Below are 20,858 nucleotides of genomic sequence, written 5' to 3' on the forward strand. Positions count from 1 at the left end.
GGAATGATAGATAAGCCACGATTGAGTGGTGGAGTAGACTTGATGGAGCCCTGCTCCTACGACTTATGGACTTGTGACCCGCTGAGTTACTCCAGCACTTTTTGTGCCCTTTCTTCTTGTTCAGTGTTCTTTTTATTTCTTGACTATAAAAGGTCATATTCGATGACGCTTAATCACATCTATCTTTCATACTAATTCATAATTTTGATTGCATCTTTGAATTTGCTTGATATTGGTTCTGATAAAAGTTCACTGGCCTCTACCATATCACCTGATGAGTAGCCACATCATATTCTGCTTTTATAGACTGGATAGACTCGGCTTGTACTCGCTAGAATTTAGAAGATTGAGGGGGGATTTATAAAAACTTACAAAATTCTTAAGGGGTTGGACAGGCTAGATATAGGAAGATTGTTCCCGATGTTGGGGAAGTCCAGAACAAGGGGTCACAGTTTAAGGATAAAGGGGAAATCCTTTAGGACCGAGATGAGAAATACATTTTTCACACAGAGAGTGGTGAATCTCTGGAACTCTCTGCCACAGAAGGTAGTTGAGGCCAGTTCATTGGCTATATTTAAGAGGGAGTTAGATGTGGCCCTTGTGACTAAAGGGATCAGGGGGTATTGAGAGAAGGCAGGTACAGGATACTGAGTTGGATGATTAGCCATGATCATATTGAATGGTGGTGCAGGCTCGAAGGGCCAAATGGCCTACTCCTGCACCTATTTTCTATGTTTCGATGTTTCTATCTATAGTTATTTTAATTTTCACATTAACCAAACTTCAAAAAGGGCACAAAACAAAAGTACATAAATTACCATCATCTCCCAAAGAAATAAAATAAATTGCATCACCCAAGTGCATTTATCTATTATCTAATGTAATCTTTAGATATTGATGGCATCAAAAATCATTGAGACAAAGATTGACAATTTTCTAAATTACCTCTTCAATTAGATTAGATGCATTTTGTTAATGTTTTTCACACTGTGGGAAAGTTGTTAGTGTCAAGTTGAAAAATAAAAGGACCTTGTATTGAGTTGTATTTGACAATACAATTTACACCAAACTGAATACCGTAATCCAAAAGTTAATGCAAACATTTGCCAGCAGGTGTCACTGGAGCCAAGGAATTCGCCTTTTCTATTCTATCCACAGTATTCCAATCACTCGATTAAAACAATTTTGCCAATCAACTCTAGCTACGATTTAGACCTGGGATCTTAGCAAATTTAAATAACTGAATACCATGCATCCAAGTGCATGAACTAATTGTGATATCTGGATCAGTCAAATGCCTTCTGATGAGAAGCACTCTGTAACACAATATTCTCTGCATCTAATATTTAGCGAAATATCTGATATAGTGGCAATCACTTCAACAGTTATATCTACTTCATAGTCCTCTGCAAAGCAGTCAAACTATTCCTCGCAAATGCATAAAATCGAGGATTCCTAGCACACCGTACCTCAGCTCTGGAGAGTTGTTCCCGCAGTTTATCTACTTCCTCACGGAGCTCTCGGATGATCCGGGCGTTAGGATCTTCATTCACCACAGCATGATTAATAATATTTTTGGCTCTGTCTGCGTACCTCAGAGTTGACAACGTCTCGTTGTAATTGTCGGCGGCAGGGCTAACCGTTGCAATCATTGCTGTTTTGCTATTTCCACCAAGACTGTCCTACATTTTTACAGAAAAAAAAACAATGAAGTGTGTGAAGATACAGTTAAAGCTGAACTCGCCACAATGAGTTCACATATTAACATAGAAACGAACACTGGCTTCTGAATATGAATTGTTTCTTAAAAGTTTTAAGGATACATTTCTGCACTTGTGAAATATAAAAAGCTTGATGGTTCACAACACACATACAACGTTTCTGTGCAAAAAAAAATTACTGAGAAGAAAGTGGTCTGTATCAGACAAAGCTAATGGCAGGAATGGGGGAAAACAGAGGGAAAGGGCTAAAGGGCCTGTTTCCACACTGTATGATTCTATGACTCCATGAAAGGGGTGCAAAGATGATCAGTAAATACAAAAATTATAATTTTGTTCACCAGGCAATGAAGTGCTCCACAAGATATGTGTACATGAACAAAGTGGGGATGGATTAGTATGTCCCATTTACCTCCTTGGTCAAATCAATTTCATGGTTAAATGTGGAATGGTTATTTGTTGGGGAGCAGGAATAACAACTATTGAAAGAGTATTTCAAAAAGACCCAGATTTACAATTCAAACAACCAGATTATCAGTATTCAATGTTATAATGAAGCAAATCTGACAGCAGGTTTCGGAGTGCAGGTATGTGTGGTTAAATGCAAAAATCCAGCATTTTTGTTAGTGATTCCTTGTTCCTATAGGGAATGTTGTGTAGGTTTCTCTCAGGTAATCAGTCAAAACTTGTGGACTTCAATTTTCAAGAACTATTAAAAAAAAACCCTGCAATTATTACATTACGTTAAACACAATGTAATTGAGTTTTTAAAATGTGGAATGGCATTCTAAGCCACACTTGCTGTTAAACCACATTTTTGCCTAAATTACACAATTTTTAATTAAGAATCTAATTCCCTCAATTGATTCAACATATCATTTTTTTTTTTAATGTAATTGATTTATACAATTTTTAATGTTCAGCTTCCATAACCTTCAGTGTGTCTCAGTGTTCAATTTTGCTCCCTGTAGAATGTAATAAAAAATAATTAATTAGAGCCTTTAGCTTCCAATTTACTGACCATGGGAATTCTTCAGTGATTAGCTGCTCAGCTGGTACAAGTATATCAAATTTGGATAGGAAAGGTTCAGAGGGATATGGGTCAGACATGAGTAAATGGGACTGGATTAGATGGGGCATTTTGGTCAGCATGGTTGGGCCGAAGGGCCTGTTTCCGTGCTGTATGACTATTACTTTTTTAGGAATACAAAAACAAGGCCATAAGACATTGAGCAGAATTACACCCTTTGGCTCATCATGGCTGCTGCATCATGGCTGGTCTATTTTTCACCCATTTGCCTGCCTTCTCTCCATAACCTTGGATGCTCTCACGAATCAAGAACCTATAAATCTCCACTTTAAAAATACTCAATAACTTGGCCTCCGCAGCAGTCTGTGTGAATAACAACTGACACATGATCATTGTCCACATTCTAAATCTACCCTTTGGCAAAGTTAACTATAAATAGGCTTTTACACCAGTCCTATGACTATACGCTCATTGTTTCCCCCATCATTTAATTTATATTTTTCTTTTCACATTCCATTCAATATAATAGCAAGAACACAGCAGCTCATTTCAAATCTTCTCAGCACAAGATGTGAACAGAGGGATTGCTGTATCTTATATATTTACCTCTTTCCCTCCACTTCTCACCCTGTGGCCCAACACCCAGAGTTAGTTCAGAATTTTAAAAAGACATAGGCCAATTAGCTCAATCTCATCATACCCTCCTGCACCTTGAACAACTGTTTAGCCACTCTGCATTCAAACTCTCCTTATACAGAGAATCGGGTACAAATCCTGGTACAATTCCTAGCAGCTGCGAGCTGTTTGTATCTTCATTACATTGAGGAGCAGTGCCCAGTTATAAACTCTCAGTTTACCTTGAGTAGCCAGGTCAGTACAGAATCTCTGTAGGGAACAAACTTGTTCTTATTTTTACCAGCAGCCTGATCCGCCAGAGCAGAGATTACCAGACCTAGAGTTGTTAAGGATCTGGAAAAAAAAGTCAGCACAAAGAACATTATCAATAAGGAGCCTTGACTTGTCATTTCTAGTGGTGCAAACTGATGCTAATGTTGGTGAATATTTAGGGTACGGCACAGTGGCGCAGCAGTAGAGTTGCTGCCTTACCGCACCGGAGACCCGGGTTCAATCGCGACTAGGGTCCTGTCTGTATAATACATTTTATTTTTATTTTATTTTTATTTCGGGCGCCTTTCAAATCTCAAGGTCACCTTACAAAGATTAACAGAAGAGAAAAAAACATATAGTCGTAGAAAAATAAATAATAAGGACATCATCAATACACAAATTAAAGATAGAAATCGCTCCAAAGACACAAAATCAAAAAAACACAATGTGAAGAGAGAGCAGCAGCAGCTAAAGCGCGCCAGCGTCCACTCTCCCTTCCGACAGCCATCTTGGATACAGACTAACAAAGTACCTTACACACAGAAAAATCATCCCCCCACAGTGGTTACCACTGTGGGGGAAGGCACAAAAGTCCAGTCCCCAACCCCAGTTCTCCCAAAAGTCAGGCCTATTAAGGCCACCGCTGTTCCTGGCCGATTCTGGCCGGGTGGTCTTGCCCCGGCGTCGGGAGAGTCCTCACAGCGGCTGGGCCACCTGGAACGGCCGCTTCCTAGCAGGGGATTGTCGGCTTCCGAAGCCGACAAGGACGCACCGAGTTGGAGCTCCCAGGCTCCCGATGTTAATGTCGGCGCCGCCCACTCCGCTCCGCAGACCCGCAGCCCGGAGGTGTTGCTCTCGGCGGTCCAGCTCACAACAGCTCCAGCGCGGCGACCCAGGCAAGGCATCGCCCGCTCCGCTCCGCGATGGCGCTCCAGCGCTGTGCCGCCACCGAAGCCGAGGTGCTGGGCGGTCACCACCAGGAAACGGCGCTCCAAGCCCGCTGGTAGACCACGAGGACGGGTCGACGGGCAGCCCAGAGAAAAAGCTGCCTCACCGACCAGGTAGGGACCTAGAAGTAAGGTTACCTCCTTCCCCCCACATTAAGAAGTCCATTTCTCCGAAAAAACGACAAACAAAACTAACTAAAAACTGGAAAAAAAATGAATTAAACGGACGGCTGCTGGTTAGCAGCCGTTCCCCAAGATGGCTCCTCCTCCCTGTATGGAGTTTGTGCGTGGATTTTCTTTGAGATCTTTAGTTTCCTCCCATACTCCAAAGATGTACAGGTTTGCAGGTTAATTGGTTTGGGTTCGTATACTCGGTATATGTGAAATTGTCCCTAGTATGTGTAGGCTTGTATTAAAGTGCGGAGATAGCTGCAGATTCGGTGGGCCGAATGTTTCTGTGCTGCATCTCTAAACTAAACTAAAAGTAGCAAGCTCATCATACATTTTAGTCTTCACCAACCATCACCACCTACCTGTTCGTCATCTCCTCCCAGATTCATCGACTCTCTTAAACACTAGGGGCAGTTTACAGTCACAGGATGAATGCACAAAGATCCGGATTGAATTGTCTCCAGCACCGTGAGGCAATGCACTACTGGCTGCACCAAGTGCTGCTCAATATTGTCTAATAATCTTTCTTAAATAACAGGCTTGATTATTTTACCAGTAAAACTGGTACCTGATCAAATGTCAGCTTTCAAACTCTATCATATTTCATAATCCATGTTGCCCCAAAATTCCTAACGACCCCAATTTAAAAGTCTCATCCCTTGCCTTCTCTGTAATGTTTCTCAAATGTACAATCCCCAAACACTGCTTTCCTCTTTCTTCATCCCTCCACTGCCCAAAGGTCTATGCTCAATTTACATGGATCCTTGGGAAATCCAATTATATTTATCTGTCCATTCTTCTTTAAAACCAATCTCCAATGTAACCCCCATGTCTTAGGTTTCCATTTTTGTCAGATTACATCAGTAATGTTGGTGGGACATTGGTGCTTTTATGATTAAACGTGACATCTGACATTGGCCTTTTCCTATTCACCTGTTCACTCTCCTTCAGCCTTTAGGTTACTGTCCTCTCCAATGTCTTACCCTGGCAACCCCCTTCCCATTTTCAAAGATCAAAGCTCTTCACCTCAACTGTGGTTTCATACAAATCTGCTTAACCTTCTGGCTAGTTACCTCCTTTCTCCACTGAGGAGTGGCCATGAATCACAGGAGTGGCCATGAATCACAGGAGTGGCCATGAATCACAGGAGTGGCCATGAAGAAACAAATATAAATAGAAGATGGACAAGTGATGAGTCAGAGAGGTTTCACATATCAATAGGCTTCTCATAATTGATAGCGAGCTGCATTATTATCACCAAGAGATGTTGTAATCCAGATAAAAACAAAAGATAAAATCAAAGGGGAAATTCAAATAAGGTAAATACAGATTTGGGTTAGGGTCAATAAAATAATTTCCAGCTATAAGTAGCAGGCAAACAAATAGGTAGTGATTAATCAAACAAATGCCTTCAAAACAAAACCTTGATATTCAAAAAGCATAGCAGCCAAAGATACATTTAAGAGGGATTTAAACATAAACTAGACTAAGTGGGACCCGTTAGTCCCAGTCACACGGGAGGCCCGGTCCCCCAACGCAACCCATTCCCCAACGCAATATTCCACCACTCACCTGTTCCCCCCCAACACAACCCGTTCCCCCCACGCAATATTCCACCACTCACCCATAGCCCCTAACTGCGCAGGCGTGGCTCATTTCCCCTCATCCCCCAAAACTCCCTCCCCTCTTCATGTGTGGGAGGGGTGGGGGGGGGGGAGGAGGGAAGTGGGGTGTGAGGTGGGGGTGTTGGGTGGAAGGGGGGGCGTGTGCGCGGAGGGGTGGTTGTGGGGGGACGGAGTGTGTGGGCGGGGGGGGTTGTGGAGGGAAGGGAGTGGGGGCTGGGGGGGGTGGGGGGAGGGGGGTGTGGACGGGCTGGTTGTGGGGGAGGGTGGTTGTGGGGGGAGGGTGGTTGTGGGGGGAGGGGGTGTGTGGGCAGAGGTGGCTGTGGGGGAGGGGGGTGTGTGGGGGGGGAGGGGGGAAGAGAGCTCGGAGAAAAGGCGGGGAAGGCCATGGGAAGAAGAGGGTATCATGGGGGAGGGGGCAAGAATCAGCGAGGGGGACCAGGGGGGAAGGGGCTAGAGCTGGCGGTGCGGTGGGGACTCACAGTGGGCGCTGGTCGCTGGTCGTTCTCTGCCGGGATCAGAATCTCTGCTTTCCATTTGGCCACATCGGCGACATTTCCGAATCCGCGCAGGGATGGGCTGCGCCAGGCCAGGCCGGGCCAATTCTGGTCCCTCCGAGAACTGTGTCTGGTTTGAGACCTCCGCCGGCCATCCAGAGAGTCCCTCAGCTCCAGTAAAGACGCAATGGTGCAGGAAGGGGCGTGCCGTTCCGGGGAGTGACAGAAGAGGCTAATCCGCGCGGTGCTGACTGGCAGGAGAGGAGATCGATCTGCGCATGCGCGATTTTTAAGATTTTTAAACCTCGCTAATTTTTACATTATGCCACTGAATGAAATTTGGTGCACTTACAGCACAGGAGAACGGTGAGTGAGCTGGTGAATAAATTGTAGCACTATCGCGTACCGTTTACGCGCAAATAGAAAAACCGCACAAATCGGAAGATAACAAGATCAGAGTTTTAGTTATGTATTAGACCAAGTGCAGACCCGTTGGGTCTGTTCCTTCAACGCGCGGTTGCGGTGGGGGGGCTGGGGGGGGGCGGCATGCGGCGTCACACGCACCAACGACCCCCACACACACACTAACTACCCCCTTTGATATTATAGAGGGGGGAAGAGGGAGAGGGGGGAGGGAGAGGGGGGAGGGAGAGGGGGGAGGGAGAGGGGGGAGAAGAGAGAAGGAGGAGAGAGAGGGGGGGGAGAGGGGGGGGAGAGAGCGAGGGAGAGGGGGGGGGAGAGAGGGGGGGGATAGAGGGGGAGAGAAAGGGGGAGAGAGAGGGGGAGAGAGAGGAAGTTAGAGAGAGGTGGAGAGAGAGGGGGAGAGAGAGGGGAGAGAGAGGGGGAGAGAGGGGCGCTCGGTTTGCAGCGGGAGGGAGGGAAGGGCTTCGCTTGCTGCGCCGGGGGGGGCAGGTTTCCCAGAGGGGACACGGGGGGGGGGGGGGGGGCAAACACACACACACACACACACACACACGCACACGCACACGCACACGCACACCCGCACACGCACACGCACACCCACACACACACCCCCCCAGACCCACCCACACCTAATATCATTGTAAAAAATTAAGTCCGGGCAAGGAACACATCAAACTCAAGGTCCCAAGTCAAATAAACTTTAAATTCTTTTCAAACATGAGTAGATTCCTATTCATTACAAGTAAACGTTACGGATGCTACATGGCACCAGATGAAAGTTACAATGCAACACGTTGTTAAAGCCATTTTTTGTTTTTAAATAACCTTCTTATGTCTAACTCTACTAATGTTGTTCTATGATGACATTTGTTGCAAAACATTCCTTGAAATGTTACCATTTTAGAAGCATATAACCATATAACATATGTCAATGATTGGATTGACAGATGTAAAATCAGTAAAATCATCAGTGACTCACTTGTTAATGTTGCTTCCTTCCTTCAGTCGATCCCCAGCAGCTCCTGACTTTGCTGCTCTCTCGCTACCTGCCAAGTCCACCAGGCTCAGTTTGCTCACCTTCTCACCCAAGGTCTATAGAAAGATGATTGGAATCAGGTCAGAAATGGCTCTACAGTGATTTCACCCTTCAGAGTGGTTGGTTTATGAAACAAACTGCCAGAGGAGATAGTTGAGACAGGTACAATCACAACTTTAAAAAAAAAACATTTGGACAAGCACATGGATAGGATAGGTTTAGAAGGATATGGGCCAAATGCAGGCAGGTGGGACTAGTGTAGGGGGGGACATACTTTTCTCCTGACCATCCTCTGGCTTTCAGGAGCCATCGCTTTATTTATTTAACACAAATTTCCCCCATTTTGCCACCTGTCCGGTGACCATTGTCCAAAGAAAAGCAAGATCTCATGCCTAAACGACGACCGGCCAGTGGCCTTGACAGCCACCATCATGAAATGTTTTGAAAGGCTCCTTATGCCACTGGAGAAGGCTCCAGTCTATCAAGCGGCCTTGATACACTGCATTTCGCCTACCACCACAACAGGTCCACGAACGGTGCCATCGCCCTAACCCTACACTCATCCCTAGAATGCCTGGATAAGAGAGATACATACATCAGATTCCTGATTCCTATTTATAGGCTACAGCTCTGTCTTTGGCAGCATTATACCATCCAAACATGACTTGGTGTCAGCACTCATATCTGCAAACGCATCCTCCACTTCCTGACCAACAGACCCCAATAAGTGAGGATAGGGGACAAATCATCGTCTACGATAATCCTCAATACTGGTACTCCACAAGGATGAGTTCTCAGTCCCCTTCATTACTCCTTGTATAACCACGACTGTGCAGCCATGCACATAATTCAATTTTCAAATTTTTCAAATTCGTAGACGACACCACCATTGTGGGCGGATGTCAAATAATGATGAGTCAGGGTACAGGAAGGCGATCGAGAACCTCGTGTTCTGGTGTTGAGACAACAAAATTTCTCTCAATGTCAGCAAGAGAAAGGAGATGGTGATCGACTTCCGAAAGCGAAGCGATACACATATCCCAGTTTGCATTGAAGGTGTCAAAGAAGAGATGGTTGAAAACTTCAAATTCCTAGGAGTCAAAATCATCAACAACTTCTCCTGAACCACCCATATTGAAACAACGACCAAGAAAGCACATTAGCGCCTCTACTTCGTTAGAAGGATTAGGAAGTTCGGCATGTCCCCTACAATTCTCACCAACTTCTATGCACCATAGAAAGCATTTTATAAGGATGCATCACAACTTGGTTTGGGAACAGTGAATTGTGAAGGCAGCCCAGACCATCACACAAACCACCCTCACTTCTATTGACTCAATTTATACCTCACGCTGCCTCGGCAAGGCCAGCAGCATAATCAAAGACAAGTAGCACCCTGGCCACTCCCTATTCTCTCCTCTCCCATCAGGCAAAAGGTATAGAAGTGTGAAAACATACACCTCCAGATTCAGAGACAGTTCTTCCCAGCTGTTATCAAGCAACTAAATCATCCTACCTCAAACAGAGAGCAGTGCTGAACTATTATCTACCTCATTGGTGACCCTTGGACTATCCTTGAGCGGATTTTGTTGGCTTTACCTTGCACTAAATGTTATTCCCTTATCATGTATCTATACACTGTAAAAGGCTCGATTTTAATCACATATTGCCTTTCTGATGACTGGGTAGCATGCAACAATAGTTTTCACTGTACCTCGGTACACGTGACAATAAACTAAACATTGATTTTTGATAGTTTGTTGCGAAGCACATATGCACCAATCTATCAAACATATACACCCAGTCTATCTTGAGCGAGAAGAACTAAAATAATTCATGTCATTACCAACATCCAAGTCCTCACCCCTGATTGGAGATCGCATAGTGTGTGCGTTAGAATAATGTTGAATACTGCATGGGAGCGGCTGCTTTCCTCGTTCATATTGGTTGCCGCAACTGTTCGGGACTTGTTCCCTTCTGACATCAAACATTCAATATCCTAATGGACAAGAAAAATTGGATTATTCTTTAAATTTATTTTTCGCCACACAGTATTACTTCCCCCCCCCTCCCCCCCTCCAATTCTCCGTTCACCGGTAACTAAGTGTGCATACAAATACTTTCTCCTAATCGTTTTTGACTGCATGCTACAACTATGATCTTAGAAAATGCATGTCCACAGTCATGCATGACTGCTTCATGTGTTCCATGAACACAATCACTTTTTTGAACGTCAAGAAAAATAATCAAATGAGTAGGGTGTAATGCTTTATAAGAATTACTGCCAATTTAAATTACATATGATCTTATGGTTCTTTCCTGCCCCAAGGATACTGGAATATGTTCTGCTGGTACCAGCATTTTCTTTCATATTTGGAAAATTATCAAGTTATTTTAATGCAGCATACTTGATTGTGAAACACTTTCAGGTATGTGCTGCTAACTGCTCATGGCGCCCATCAGACTCCTGACCTTCGTAAAAGTGGATACAATAAATTATGGCTTCAATCCATCCATTAAACCAATCAACCAGATGTTGCCAGGATTTAAGGGATAAAGCTAGAAATGTCCTTGTAGCATAGGAGGCTGAGGGATGATCTTATAGAGGTGTATACAATCATGAAGGGAATAGATAGGGTAAATGCACAGAGCCATTTACCCAGGCTGGGGGAATGAAAAACCATAGGTTTAAGATGAGTAGGGCAAGATTTAATTCAAACCTGGGGGCAACGATTTTTACTCAGTGGAAGTGGTGGATATATGGAACAAGCTACCACTGGAGATGGTTGAAGCATGTACTTTAACAGTATTTAAAATACATTTGGACAGGTACATAGATAGGAAATTTCCAGAGGGATATGGGCCAAACGTTGGCAAATGGGATCCTAAAGTCGTGACATTTGGAAAGCAAAGGAGATAATGGATAAGAAGGGGCTGCAAAGTGCCGTTGAGACCAAGACTGGATCCACAGAGGTCTTACAGAATGACAGAGCGGGCTGAAGTGGCTGACTGGCCCACTCCTACTAGGCTCCTGTCTTGTACAAGGTCATCCAGACCAAATCATGTAAGTGAAAGTTTCCATAACCATAAAATATCAAAAGTATTCAAAAAGGTTCAATTAAGGTTTGATGCACCTCTGGTTAATATATTTATTAATCATATTTACCAGAGGTGAAATTAGATTTTTCCTCTGACTAAAATAACATCTCTTAGAGTAGTAGAATAAAGCAGTAGCAGGAAGGCAATATTCAATAGTATAGACTTCCAATTTTGAGCATTTAATTTTAACTGGAGGACGTGGCAGTGAATAACCAGACATTTTCCTTGGATACCCATTTCAATTGTTACCCAAAAGATATTTTGTCCCATCACCTTAAAACTGTTGCTTCTCTAGCATATAAAAAGAGTTCCACGGGGTTTAATTATCATCCTTACCTTGTAACTTGTCACAGCTAGTTTAGACAAACCATCCACATAAGGACCAAGGACATTGTGTTCTCTCACCTTCAAGCTGTGGCGACTTCTGCATATACAAGTGATCAAACAAAACACAATAGAAGATAACTAGAAGATACTTCATTAGTACAAGTAAAGAACATGCTTCAAATGTTCTTATGCTAACATAACTTGAACTCCCTACATTTCTAACAGATAACGATGGACAAAATGATAACACTACAATTTAGGTTGGAACAGAATGAATTATTGTGTTATTAGCATAAATAGCAATAAATGAAAATGTAAAAACATTCAGATGATTGTAATTCAGCTCTTCCTTTTTCATTTTAAGCCTTGGGTTTTCTATTTAAATAATTTAAAGTTCTAAAAAACATTGACAATACAAATTATAGTGGCACTATATGGAAAATATAATAGAGGGAATGACTGAACTCATATCGAATCATGCTCTTATGTAACATGGAAACATGCCCACTCATCCTAGTTGGTGGTCTCAGCTGTTGGGATTTTCCTGCGAGAACAGGAGCAAGTTAAAAAGGCTAGTCTCATAAGTTGGCTAAATGGCCAATAAAAGGAAGGTAAGCCAAAGCGAAGAGGCCATAGAAGGAGTGCACAGAGTAAGAGTGGGGCATTGAGGCTTTGGCTCAAGAGGCTTCGGGATAAGGTTTGGTCTGTCACTTTTTGTTTGTTTCAGAGTGAAACTTGGTCCTGGTGTAGGTGGGATGGAAGCTGGTGCAGTGGAGTGCTCGACCTGTGCGTGAGAACTCAAGAAGATGGCCACTGTCCCCAAGGACTACATCTGCAGATGATGTAGTCCAGGTGCATCTCCTTAAAGACTGTGTTAGGGAACTGTAGCTGCAGCTGGACAACCTCAGGCTCATCTAGCAGAGTGAGGAAGTCATAGACTGGAGCCATCAAGAGGTGGTCACACAGAGACTAGATGGGTGTCGGCCAGGAAAGGAAGAAGGAAAATAGTTCAGGAGTCACTTGTGGCCATTACCCAGCAAAACAGGATACTGTTGAGGGAGATGCCCGTTCAGGGGTGAGCAGTAGCAGCCAGGTCTGGACATCGGGCCTGGCTCTAAGGCACAGGGGGGTAAGGTGAAGGCAGGCAGAGTCATAGTGATAGGAGACTAGATAGTTAAGAGGGGCAGACAGGGGATTCTGTGGCAACAAACAGGACTCCTGGATGATCTGTTTGGCTCCCTGATGCCTGGGTACTGGATGTCTTAGAGCAGCTGCGAAACATTCTCAAGAGGGAGGGTGATCAGCCAGAAGCCGTTGTGCACATCGGCACAGATGACATGGGTGGGAAAAGGGATGAGGTTCTGCAGGCAGAATGTAGGGAGTTAAGCAAAAGTTAAAATGCTAAAGGGTGGTAATCTCTGGATTACTCAAGTCACCATGTACTAGTGAGGATAGCAATAGGATGATAGGACAGATGATGTGGCTGAGAAGTTAGTGCTGGGGACTGCGATTCAGATTTTTGGACCATTGGGATCTCATATGGGGCAGATGTGACTTGTGCAAGAGGGACGGGTTGCAGCTGAACTGGAGGGGCACCAACATCAAGAGAATCAAGTCAAGAGTGTTTTATTGTCATATGTCCCAGACGGGACAATGAAATTCTTACTTGCTGCAGCACAACAGAATATGTGAATATGTAAACATTGTACATAATGGGAAAAAAAAAGAAAGAGTTCAATAAATAACAAATATAGTGCAAATAACAAATAATAATATAGTCTTTTGCAGTTCAGAGCTCAGAGCTCAGAGTCTGAAGAAAGGTTTCAACCCGAAACGTTGCCTATTTCCTTCGCTCCATAGATGCTGCCTCACCCGCAAAGTTTCTCCAGCATTTTGGTCTACCTCGTTTGACTAAGCTTATTCGGTGTGTTTAATAGCCTGATGGCTGTGGGGAAGCTGTTCCTGAACCTGGATGTTACAGTTTTCAGGCTCCTGCACCTTCTTCCTGATGGCAGTGGTGAGATGAGTGTGTGGCCAGGATGGTAGAGTTATACAGCACAGAAATAGGTCTTTCAGCCCAATTTTCCCACACAGACTAACAGGTCGTGTCTACATTAGTCCCACCTGTCTGTGTTTGGCCCATATCCCTGTCAACATATCCCATGTAAACATATGGGATTATATTATAGGCCGCCCAATGGCCAGCAGGAGGTAAGAGGATCAGATATGTAGACGGATTACAGAAGGATGAAAGAACCACAGGGTTGTTGTAGTGGGTGATTTTAACTTCCTGAATATTCATTGGGACTTACTCAGGGCAAGAGGATTAAATGGGGGTAGAATTTGTTAAGTATATCCAAAAAGGTCTGCTTAGATTGTGTGTGGAAAGCCCATGGTATGCTTGCCTATTGAATATAAGAGTCAGGAAGTGATGCTGCAGCTCTATAGGACTTCGGTTAGGCTGCATTTGGAGTAGCGCGTGCAGTTTTGGTCGCCCAATTACAGGAATGATGTGGAGGTTTTGGAGAGGGTGCAGAGGAGGTTTCCCAGAATGCTGCCTGGATTTGAGGGATTTAGCTACAGGAAGAAGTTGGATAAACTTGGATTGTTTATCTGGAATGACAGAGGTTGAGGGGAGCGATAGAAGTAAATAAAATTATGAGAGGCATAGATAGGGTAGAAAGTCAGAATCTTTTCCTCCAGGGTGGAAATGTCCAACACTAGAGGGCATTGTATCAAAAAAAAAGTTTGCTTTATCAAAGTTGCACAAAGTAGCCTGTTGTAGCAGCCTCAAAGGAGGCAAACAATTCTCCGTAAAGGTAGGATCACAAAAGAACTTCACACACTAGCAAATAGTGACCAACATCCAGTGGAGAATACCCTATGGGTCAAGTCACCGGCTGCAAACAAAGGTCGAATTAGATGAAATTAGAGTAGCCTGCAGTAACTCATAAGATAATTAAGTAAGTAGTTAAGTAAGTAAGTAAGTTTATTGGCCAAGTATTCACATACAAGGAATTTGCCTTGGTGCTCCGCCCACAAGGAACAACATGACATACAGTGACAGTTACGAATGACTCAGAAAACACTAAGCTTTCATAATAATAAGATATTAATGATAAAACACCATTGATCAAGCATGTGAACCAACAAAATACCAGATCAAAGGGAGGCTACAGATTTTTGGCTGTTGAGTACAGCAACTACTCGTGGATAAAAACTATTTTTATGTCTGGCTGTGGCAGCTTTGACAATCCAGAGTCGCCTTCCAGAGGGAAGTGATTCAAAGAGTTTGTGGCCAGGGTGAGAGGGGTCAGAGATGATCTTGCCCGCTCGCTTCCTGGCCCTTGCAGTGTACAGTTCATCAATGGAGGGAAGGTTACAGCCAATAATCTTCTCTGCAGATCCGACGATTTGTTGCAGCCTCCAGGTGTCGTCCTTGGTGGCTGAGCCAAACCAGACCATGATGGAGAAGGTGAGAACAGACTTTACGATGGCCATGTAGAATTGGACCATCATTGGCTGTGGCAGACTGTGCTTCCTCAGCTGCCGCAGGAAGTACATCCTCTGTTGTGCCTTTTTGACAGTTTTGACTTAACAATGATTTTAATTGCTTCTCCAATCATCGTCAGGCCAAAGAGATATTCCCAATTAACCGGGTTTCATTTTTTTGTTCCTTTTTATAAATCAAAATCTTTATCATTATCTTTGTTTTCCTCCCTTTCGTTTTCTATACGCTGTAGAATACTCAAGCATACAATTTGGTCTCACAGCTTTGACAAAGCTGCTCCTTTCATGAAGAGCACGGAGCAGCCAAGCAAATAAATGCATCTGATGATCTCCCACCTTGTGTCTCCCTGTGAGTGCACGATGATTAATATTTCATTGGAGAAAGTGAGTGATGGCTTAGTATCCATATAAGATTCCTCAATATAGTATGCAATTATTTTTAAATGCTTTTAAAGTCATTAATAACTTAAAACCACTGGGAAGGAAAAAGTATCTAAAATATTATTTGACGCTATTGAAATTTAAAACAATTTTATTCAATATACTCAAGGGGATTCAATAAACCAGGAGCAAGAAAATAAAAAGTTATTTTAAGTACCAATGAAATGACAAAATGTCAGATTTCTGCTGTGAATGTCAAAGAACAATAATAAGCATTTTTGCAGACATGAAACTAAAACTGATGTGTAAGCCAAGACAGGACTTCACTGAAGAGGAATGGTCGTGGTGTAGCTGGCCAACCAACTGGAATGGGTGCATGTATGGCAGATTGCTGTTGTAGTGCGAGAGTCATTTTATTGCAGGATCCTGTTATCCAAATAAGAAACCCAACGATCTCTTGCCAGTAAGGGGGACTCGTGCAGCTGAACATATAAATTTGCCACATGGAGGAAGTGTGAATGCTCAGAATGAAATTGGTGCAACTATTTTAAGGCATGTTTGCAGATGACACTAAAAATATGCGGTATTGTAGACAGCGAAGATAGTGATAAAAAAAATATAGCATGATTTTGATTGCGGGGCAAGTGGGCTGAGTAATGGCTAATAGAGTTTAATGCAGATAAGTGTGAGGTTTTGCATTTTGTGAAGTCAAACTAGGGTAGACTCACAATGAACAGTCGGGCCCTGGGAAGTGTTGTTGAGTAGAGGGATCTAGGACTACAAAACATAATTCCACATATACATTGCAGGTAGATAGGGTGATGAAGGTGGCTTTTGACATGCTGTTTTTCATTCGTCAGGAAATTTAGTGCAGAAGTCGGGACATTATGTTACAAGTTGTACAAGACTTTGCTGAGGCCGCACTTGGAATATTCTGTTCAGCTTTGGTCACCCTGCATTAGGAAAGATGCAATTAAGCTGATAGGGGTGCAGAGAAGATTTACAAGGATGTCGCCTGGATTCGAGTGTCTGAGATTGGGCTGCAGGAAGTAGTAGTTGAGGCAGGTACAATAACAACATTTAAAATACATTTTGACAGATTCATGGACAGGAAAGGTTTAGAGGGATATGGGCCAAAAATGGGCAAATGTGACCAGCTTAAGTGTGGCATTTTAGTCAGCATAGTGAGTTGAGCCAAAGGGTGTGTTTCCATGCTGTATGAATATCATTATTGCTGAACATCGTATTAGACTATTATGGCCATCACTTACAGAGAATCTATTTATGATGAAAGAAAAAAAGCTGTTAATTGAGTTCTGTATAAAACTACCCATTCCTGATGTATTAATATTTACTGTGATTTTATCCCAAAACTTACCCTTTTGGATCAAGCAAATCCCGGACTTTTTCATTGTAGATTTCCATAAATGACACTTCAACTGCAACGCTCTGCTCTTCATTTGCCTCTTGCAGCGCCCGTTCAAACAGCTTACTGCACAACCGGGGGATCAAACCAGGCTTATCTTTTGAACCCATCATTGTGTACGATTTACCCGAGCCTAACCATCAAACAGGTATATGAATAGTTAACAGGATCAACTGCACATTATAAACTCAGTGTCTCTTTGTTTGATAGCAAAGTAAATGTGAACAGTGTAAAATGATAATACTTTCTTTCAAATGCACTTGTTCATATTAAAACCACTTGATAGAGATATGTTAGAGAATCACATAAATATCCATTAAATTATATTTAGCGTCATTCAATAAAAAAATGAATTAGTTAATTTCATGAGAGCCAAGATGTGCTAATAATCACTACAGGATATTTTTTTAATTGACTTGATGGAAAGAATTACAGATTTAGCATCATCTTACCAGTCTGCCCATAAGCAAATATACAAGCATTGTATCCTTGGAAGGCATTGTGTAGTAAACTTTCACCAAGGCATTTAAAGACCATATCTTGACCTGGTGGGTAAAAATTAAATAAAGCATAAAGAGTAACTGAATATTTCTAAATGAACAACGATTTAAGACAAAAAAGAGCAAGGCAAACATTCTGTGGAATGCATGGAAATATAAGCAAGCACATTGTACAATAACTCAAATGATGACAAGGCACTGAAGTGAAACATTAGTGTTTTAGTATTCACAAAGGAGTTAGGGTTAAGGCCTGATATGATCATTTTAATAATTCTGAAAACTGATCCATATGTCCATTTCAACATTTAACAGAGTAGGGTGTGAGACACAGAGAATAGAAGACTAGCCAACCAGCTCCCAGGAGGTGATATGACAAATCAAAAATTTGAATTAGGCCGGCAGTCATTGATTTAACCAATTCTACAGGTTTGACAGCAGCTGCATGGGCGTTTCAGCCCTCATGAAGAACTACCAAGTCAGCATGGCTTGTGGGCCAGGTGGTACGTTTTTCTTTTCCGTATCTCTACCCTTCTCTTTCCTAGCCACGCACAATGGTGCAAGAATATAACCTTATCTCCCCCAAGGTGGGGAATAAGGTTATCAAGCCCACACTCTCCAATCAAAATTCTGGATAAGACAAAAAATGGAAAGTGCTGGAAATATTTAACAGATCAGGCAACATTTATGGAGTGAGAAAAATACTGAATATTTCAGGTTGGTGACCTTCCATCAGAACTCTGGATTAGGTAAATCTGTTCCTGCAGCCTCTCCAGAGAACTACACATAATAATAATAATCATAATAATAATAATAATAATAATAATAATAACTTTATTTATAGAGCACTTTAAAAACAACCACTGTTGCAACAAAGTGCTGTACATGACTAATCATGAACAAAAATTATTACAAGACAATAAAAACATTAAAAAAAGAGAGTAAAAACAATAAAAAACATTAAAAACAATAAAACAGGAGCAAAGTCTCATGCATGGTCAAAAGCCAAGGAATAGAAATTGCCAAACACATTGCCAGGAACCCAGACTTTCACCCATTGAAATCAGATTGGGGAACTTGTAAAGTACAAACGATGTACATTTAGGAGATCCCCTTCACTTTAACCCAAGTAAAGGTAAAGTGAAGGTGAATGCTGCAGAAGAGTGAGTTCTGGGAGCAAAGGTGATGGTTAGCTAAAAGTGGCCAATCAGGTGGGCAATGTAGCGAAGGAAGCATTTGGCACATTTGCCTTTACTGGAAAGGGTGCCGGGGTACCAAAACGTGGCACATAATGATGCAGCTATACAAGTCGTGATGAGGCCACACTTGGAGTACTATTTGCAGCTCCGGTCACCCAGCCACAGGGAGGATGACATTAAGTTGTAAAGGGTGTAGACAAGACTTACCAGGTGTCACGTGGGGTTGCAGGCTTGAGTTATAGGGAGAGGTTAGATAGACTGGAACGTTTGCCTTTTGAGCATAGGCAGCTGTGGGGTGACCTTATTGAGGTGTACAAGAGGGACACTTAGTTTTTCTCCCCTGAGGGTAAAGGATTCTAAAACTAGAGGGCGTACGCTTAAGTTGATTGAGGAAAGTTTTAAGAGGGACCCCAGGGACATTTATTCCACTGATTGGGTAGCCATATCTGAAATGACCTGCCAGAGACAAATATCAAAGTGGACACAATTACAACTTTTCAAAGACATTTGTATATGGGTAGGAAGAATTTAGAGGGCAATGGATCAAATGCAGACAAATGGGACAAGACCAGTGTGCCAACGACATGGACAAGGTTGGCCAAAGGACCCGTTTCTGTGCTCCTTAACTAAAATATATCTTTAATTCTATTGCTCTACAGAGACATGATTTAATCCGATTGTCATCTCTTCAGAGATCCAACATCTAGAATTGTTTTTTAATTGTCTTTGGGTGAATTTATGTTTCTGTGATGATATATTATCTACTGATGTCCAATGGTAAATATACAAATGCTGGTTCCTGTCAGAAATGGGCTTTGCTAAAATGCCACCATCATTTGCTTCTCACGTATCGGTGCAAATTATGAACATTTAACTCAACACGTTATTGCATTTTGAACAAAGATGAAAAAAAAAATTTCAAACTCAAAAAGGAACTAAACATTTTCAGAGGGAATTATAGCTGGAGATTAAGGATGTTTAAGGATGTGCTACCATCACAAACCAGAAAATAACCACAATATCCAGCAAGAGATTAAAACTGAAAACACTGGAAATACTCTGGAGGTCAAGAGTCATCAGAGTAGAATTAAAGATTGACGAGCGAAACATTAACTATAATTCTCTCTGCAAAAGGGCCGTCTTTACTTGATATGTACAACATATTTTACTTTTCATTTCACATCTCCAGCATCTATAGTATTTTGCTTTTGCCGGATGGTACAATGGCACAGCAAGCAACACTGCTGTCTCACAGCTCCAGAAACTCAGATTTGTTTCTGACCTCAGGTGTGTTGGAATGTGGTTTGCACATTCCTCGTGTAACCACTTGGGTTTCTGCCAGGTGTCCTGCCTTGTCTTCCTCCCAACCCCAAAGACATCCTGATGTGTTGAGTGGCTACTGCAAATTACCCTTCAGTGTAAATGAGTGAAGAATCAAAGGGAAATTGATGGACGTGTAAAAAAGAACAAATTGCAGGGCTACAGAGGAATGAGGGGAGAATGGGACTGAAGTTCATTAACTTAAGAAATCTAATGAGGAATAGGTAAAAACTCAAACTTAATCGACAGAGAGCAAGTAACTCATAATATGACTGCTAGTAAGTACTTGAGCGTTTTTTGTGATCACTGACGCACTTCTGTTTATAACATGGAACATCAAAGGGCATGAATGGTAGTAAAGTGATAGAATTTCAGTAACAAAACCAAAAGTTACTGCCTTGGTTCCATTATAAATGAAGCTCTCAACCCATACAGCTGTAAAACAAAACTTTATAACAGCAACTTACCAGCATACTTCTCCTTAACAGACTCATCCATCGACCAGAAACAGTGATCGTATGCAAAAACCTACAGATAAAGGACCACCATGAATGCCTCATTTGTATTTCATATTGGAGTTACAAAATTGAAAAAGATTGAAAAAATATTCATATAACTTCAAAAAAAATCAATTAAAGCCAACTTAAAAACGTTATTTTGAAACCATCATTATTACTCCAAATTTCAATCCAAAATTGAAAGATCAATCTGACACATTAACTCAACCTTTTCCGCTCATTTCAATTCCGTGCCATGATACATCTTTC

The 20,858-nt window shown here is 42.3% G+C and overlaps 1 protein-coding gene across 4 annotated transcripts in view; it reads right to left on the reverse strand.

Moving 5' to 3' along the window:
- The window catches only part of kif13b (kinesin family member 13B), a 180,254-nt gene that overhangs the window by 66,485 nt on the left and 92,911 nt on the right, over positions 1–20,858 (reverse strand). For all 4 annotated transcript variants that reach the window (XM_033025958.1, XM_033025957.1, XM_033025959.1 and 1 more), the window contains exons 4-11: positions 20,559–20,619; positions 17,528–17,620; positions 17,028–17,208; positions 11,768–11,855; positions 10,197–10,331; positions 8,276–8,388; positions 3,606–3,717; positions 1,470–1,682 (exon numbers count right to left, since the gene is read on the reverse strand). In XM_033025958.1, coding sequence (XP_032881849.1) covers positions 1,470–1,682; positions 3,606–3,717; positions 8,276–8,388; positions 10,197–10,331; positions 11,768–11,855; positions 17,028–17,208; positions 17,528–17,620; positions 20,559–20,619 — 996 coding nt within the window. The remainder of the gene's footprint in view (positions 1–1,469; positions 1,683–3,605; positions 3,718–8,275; positions 8,389–10,196; positions 10,332–11,767; positions 11,856–17,027; positions 17,209–17,527; positions 17,621–20,558; positions 20,620–20,858) is intronic.

This window comes from Amblyraja radiata, chromosome 8 (genome assembly GCF_010909765.2).
Source record: "Amblyraja radiata isolate CabotCenter1 chromosome 8, sAmbRad1.1.pri, whole genome shotgun sequence".
Lineage (NCBI taxonomy): Eukaryota > Metazoa > Chordata > Chondrichthyes > Rajiformes > Rajidae > Amblyraja > Amblyraja radiata.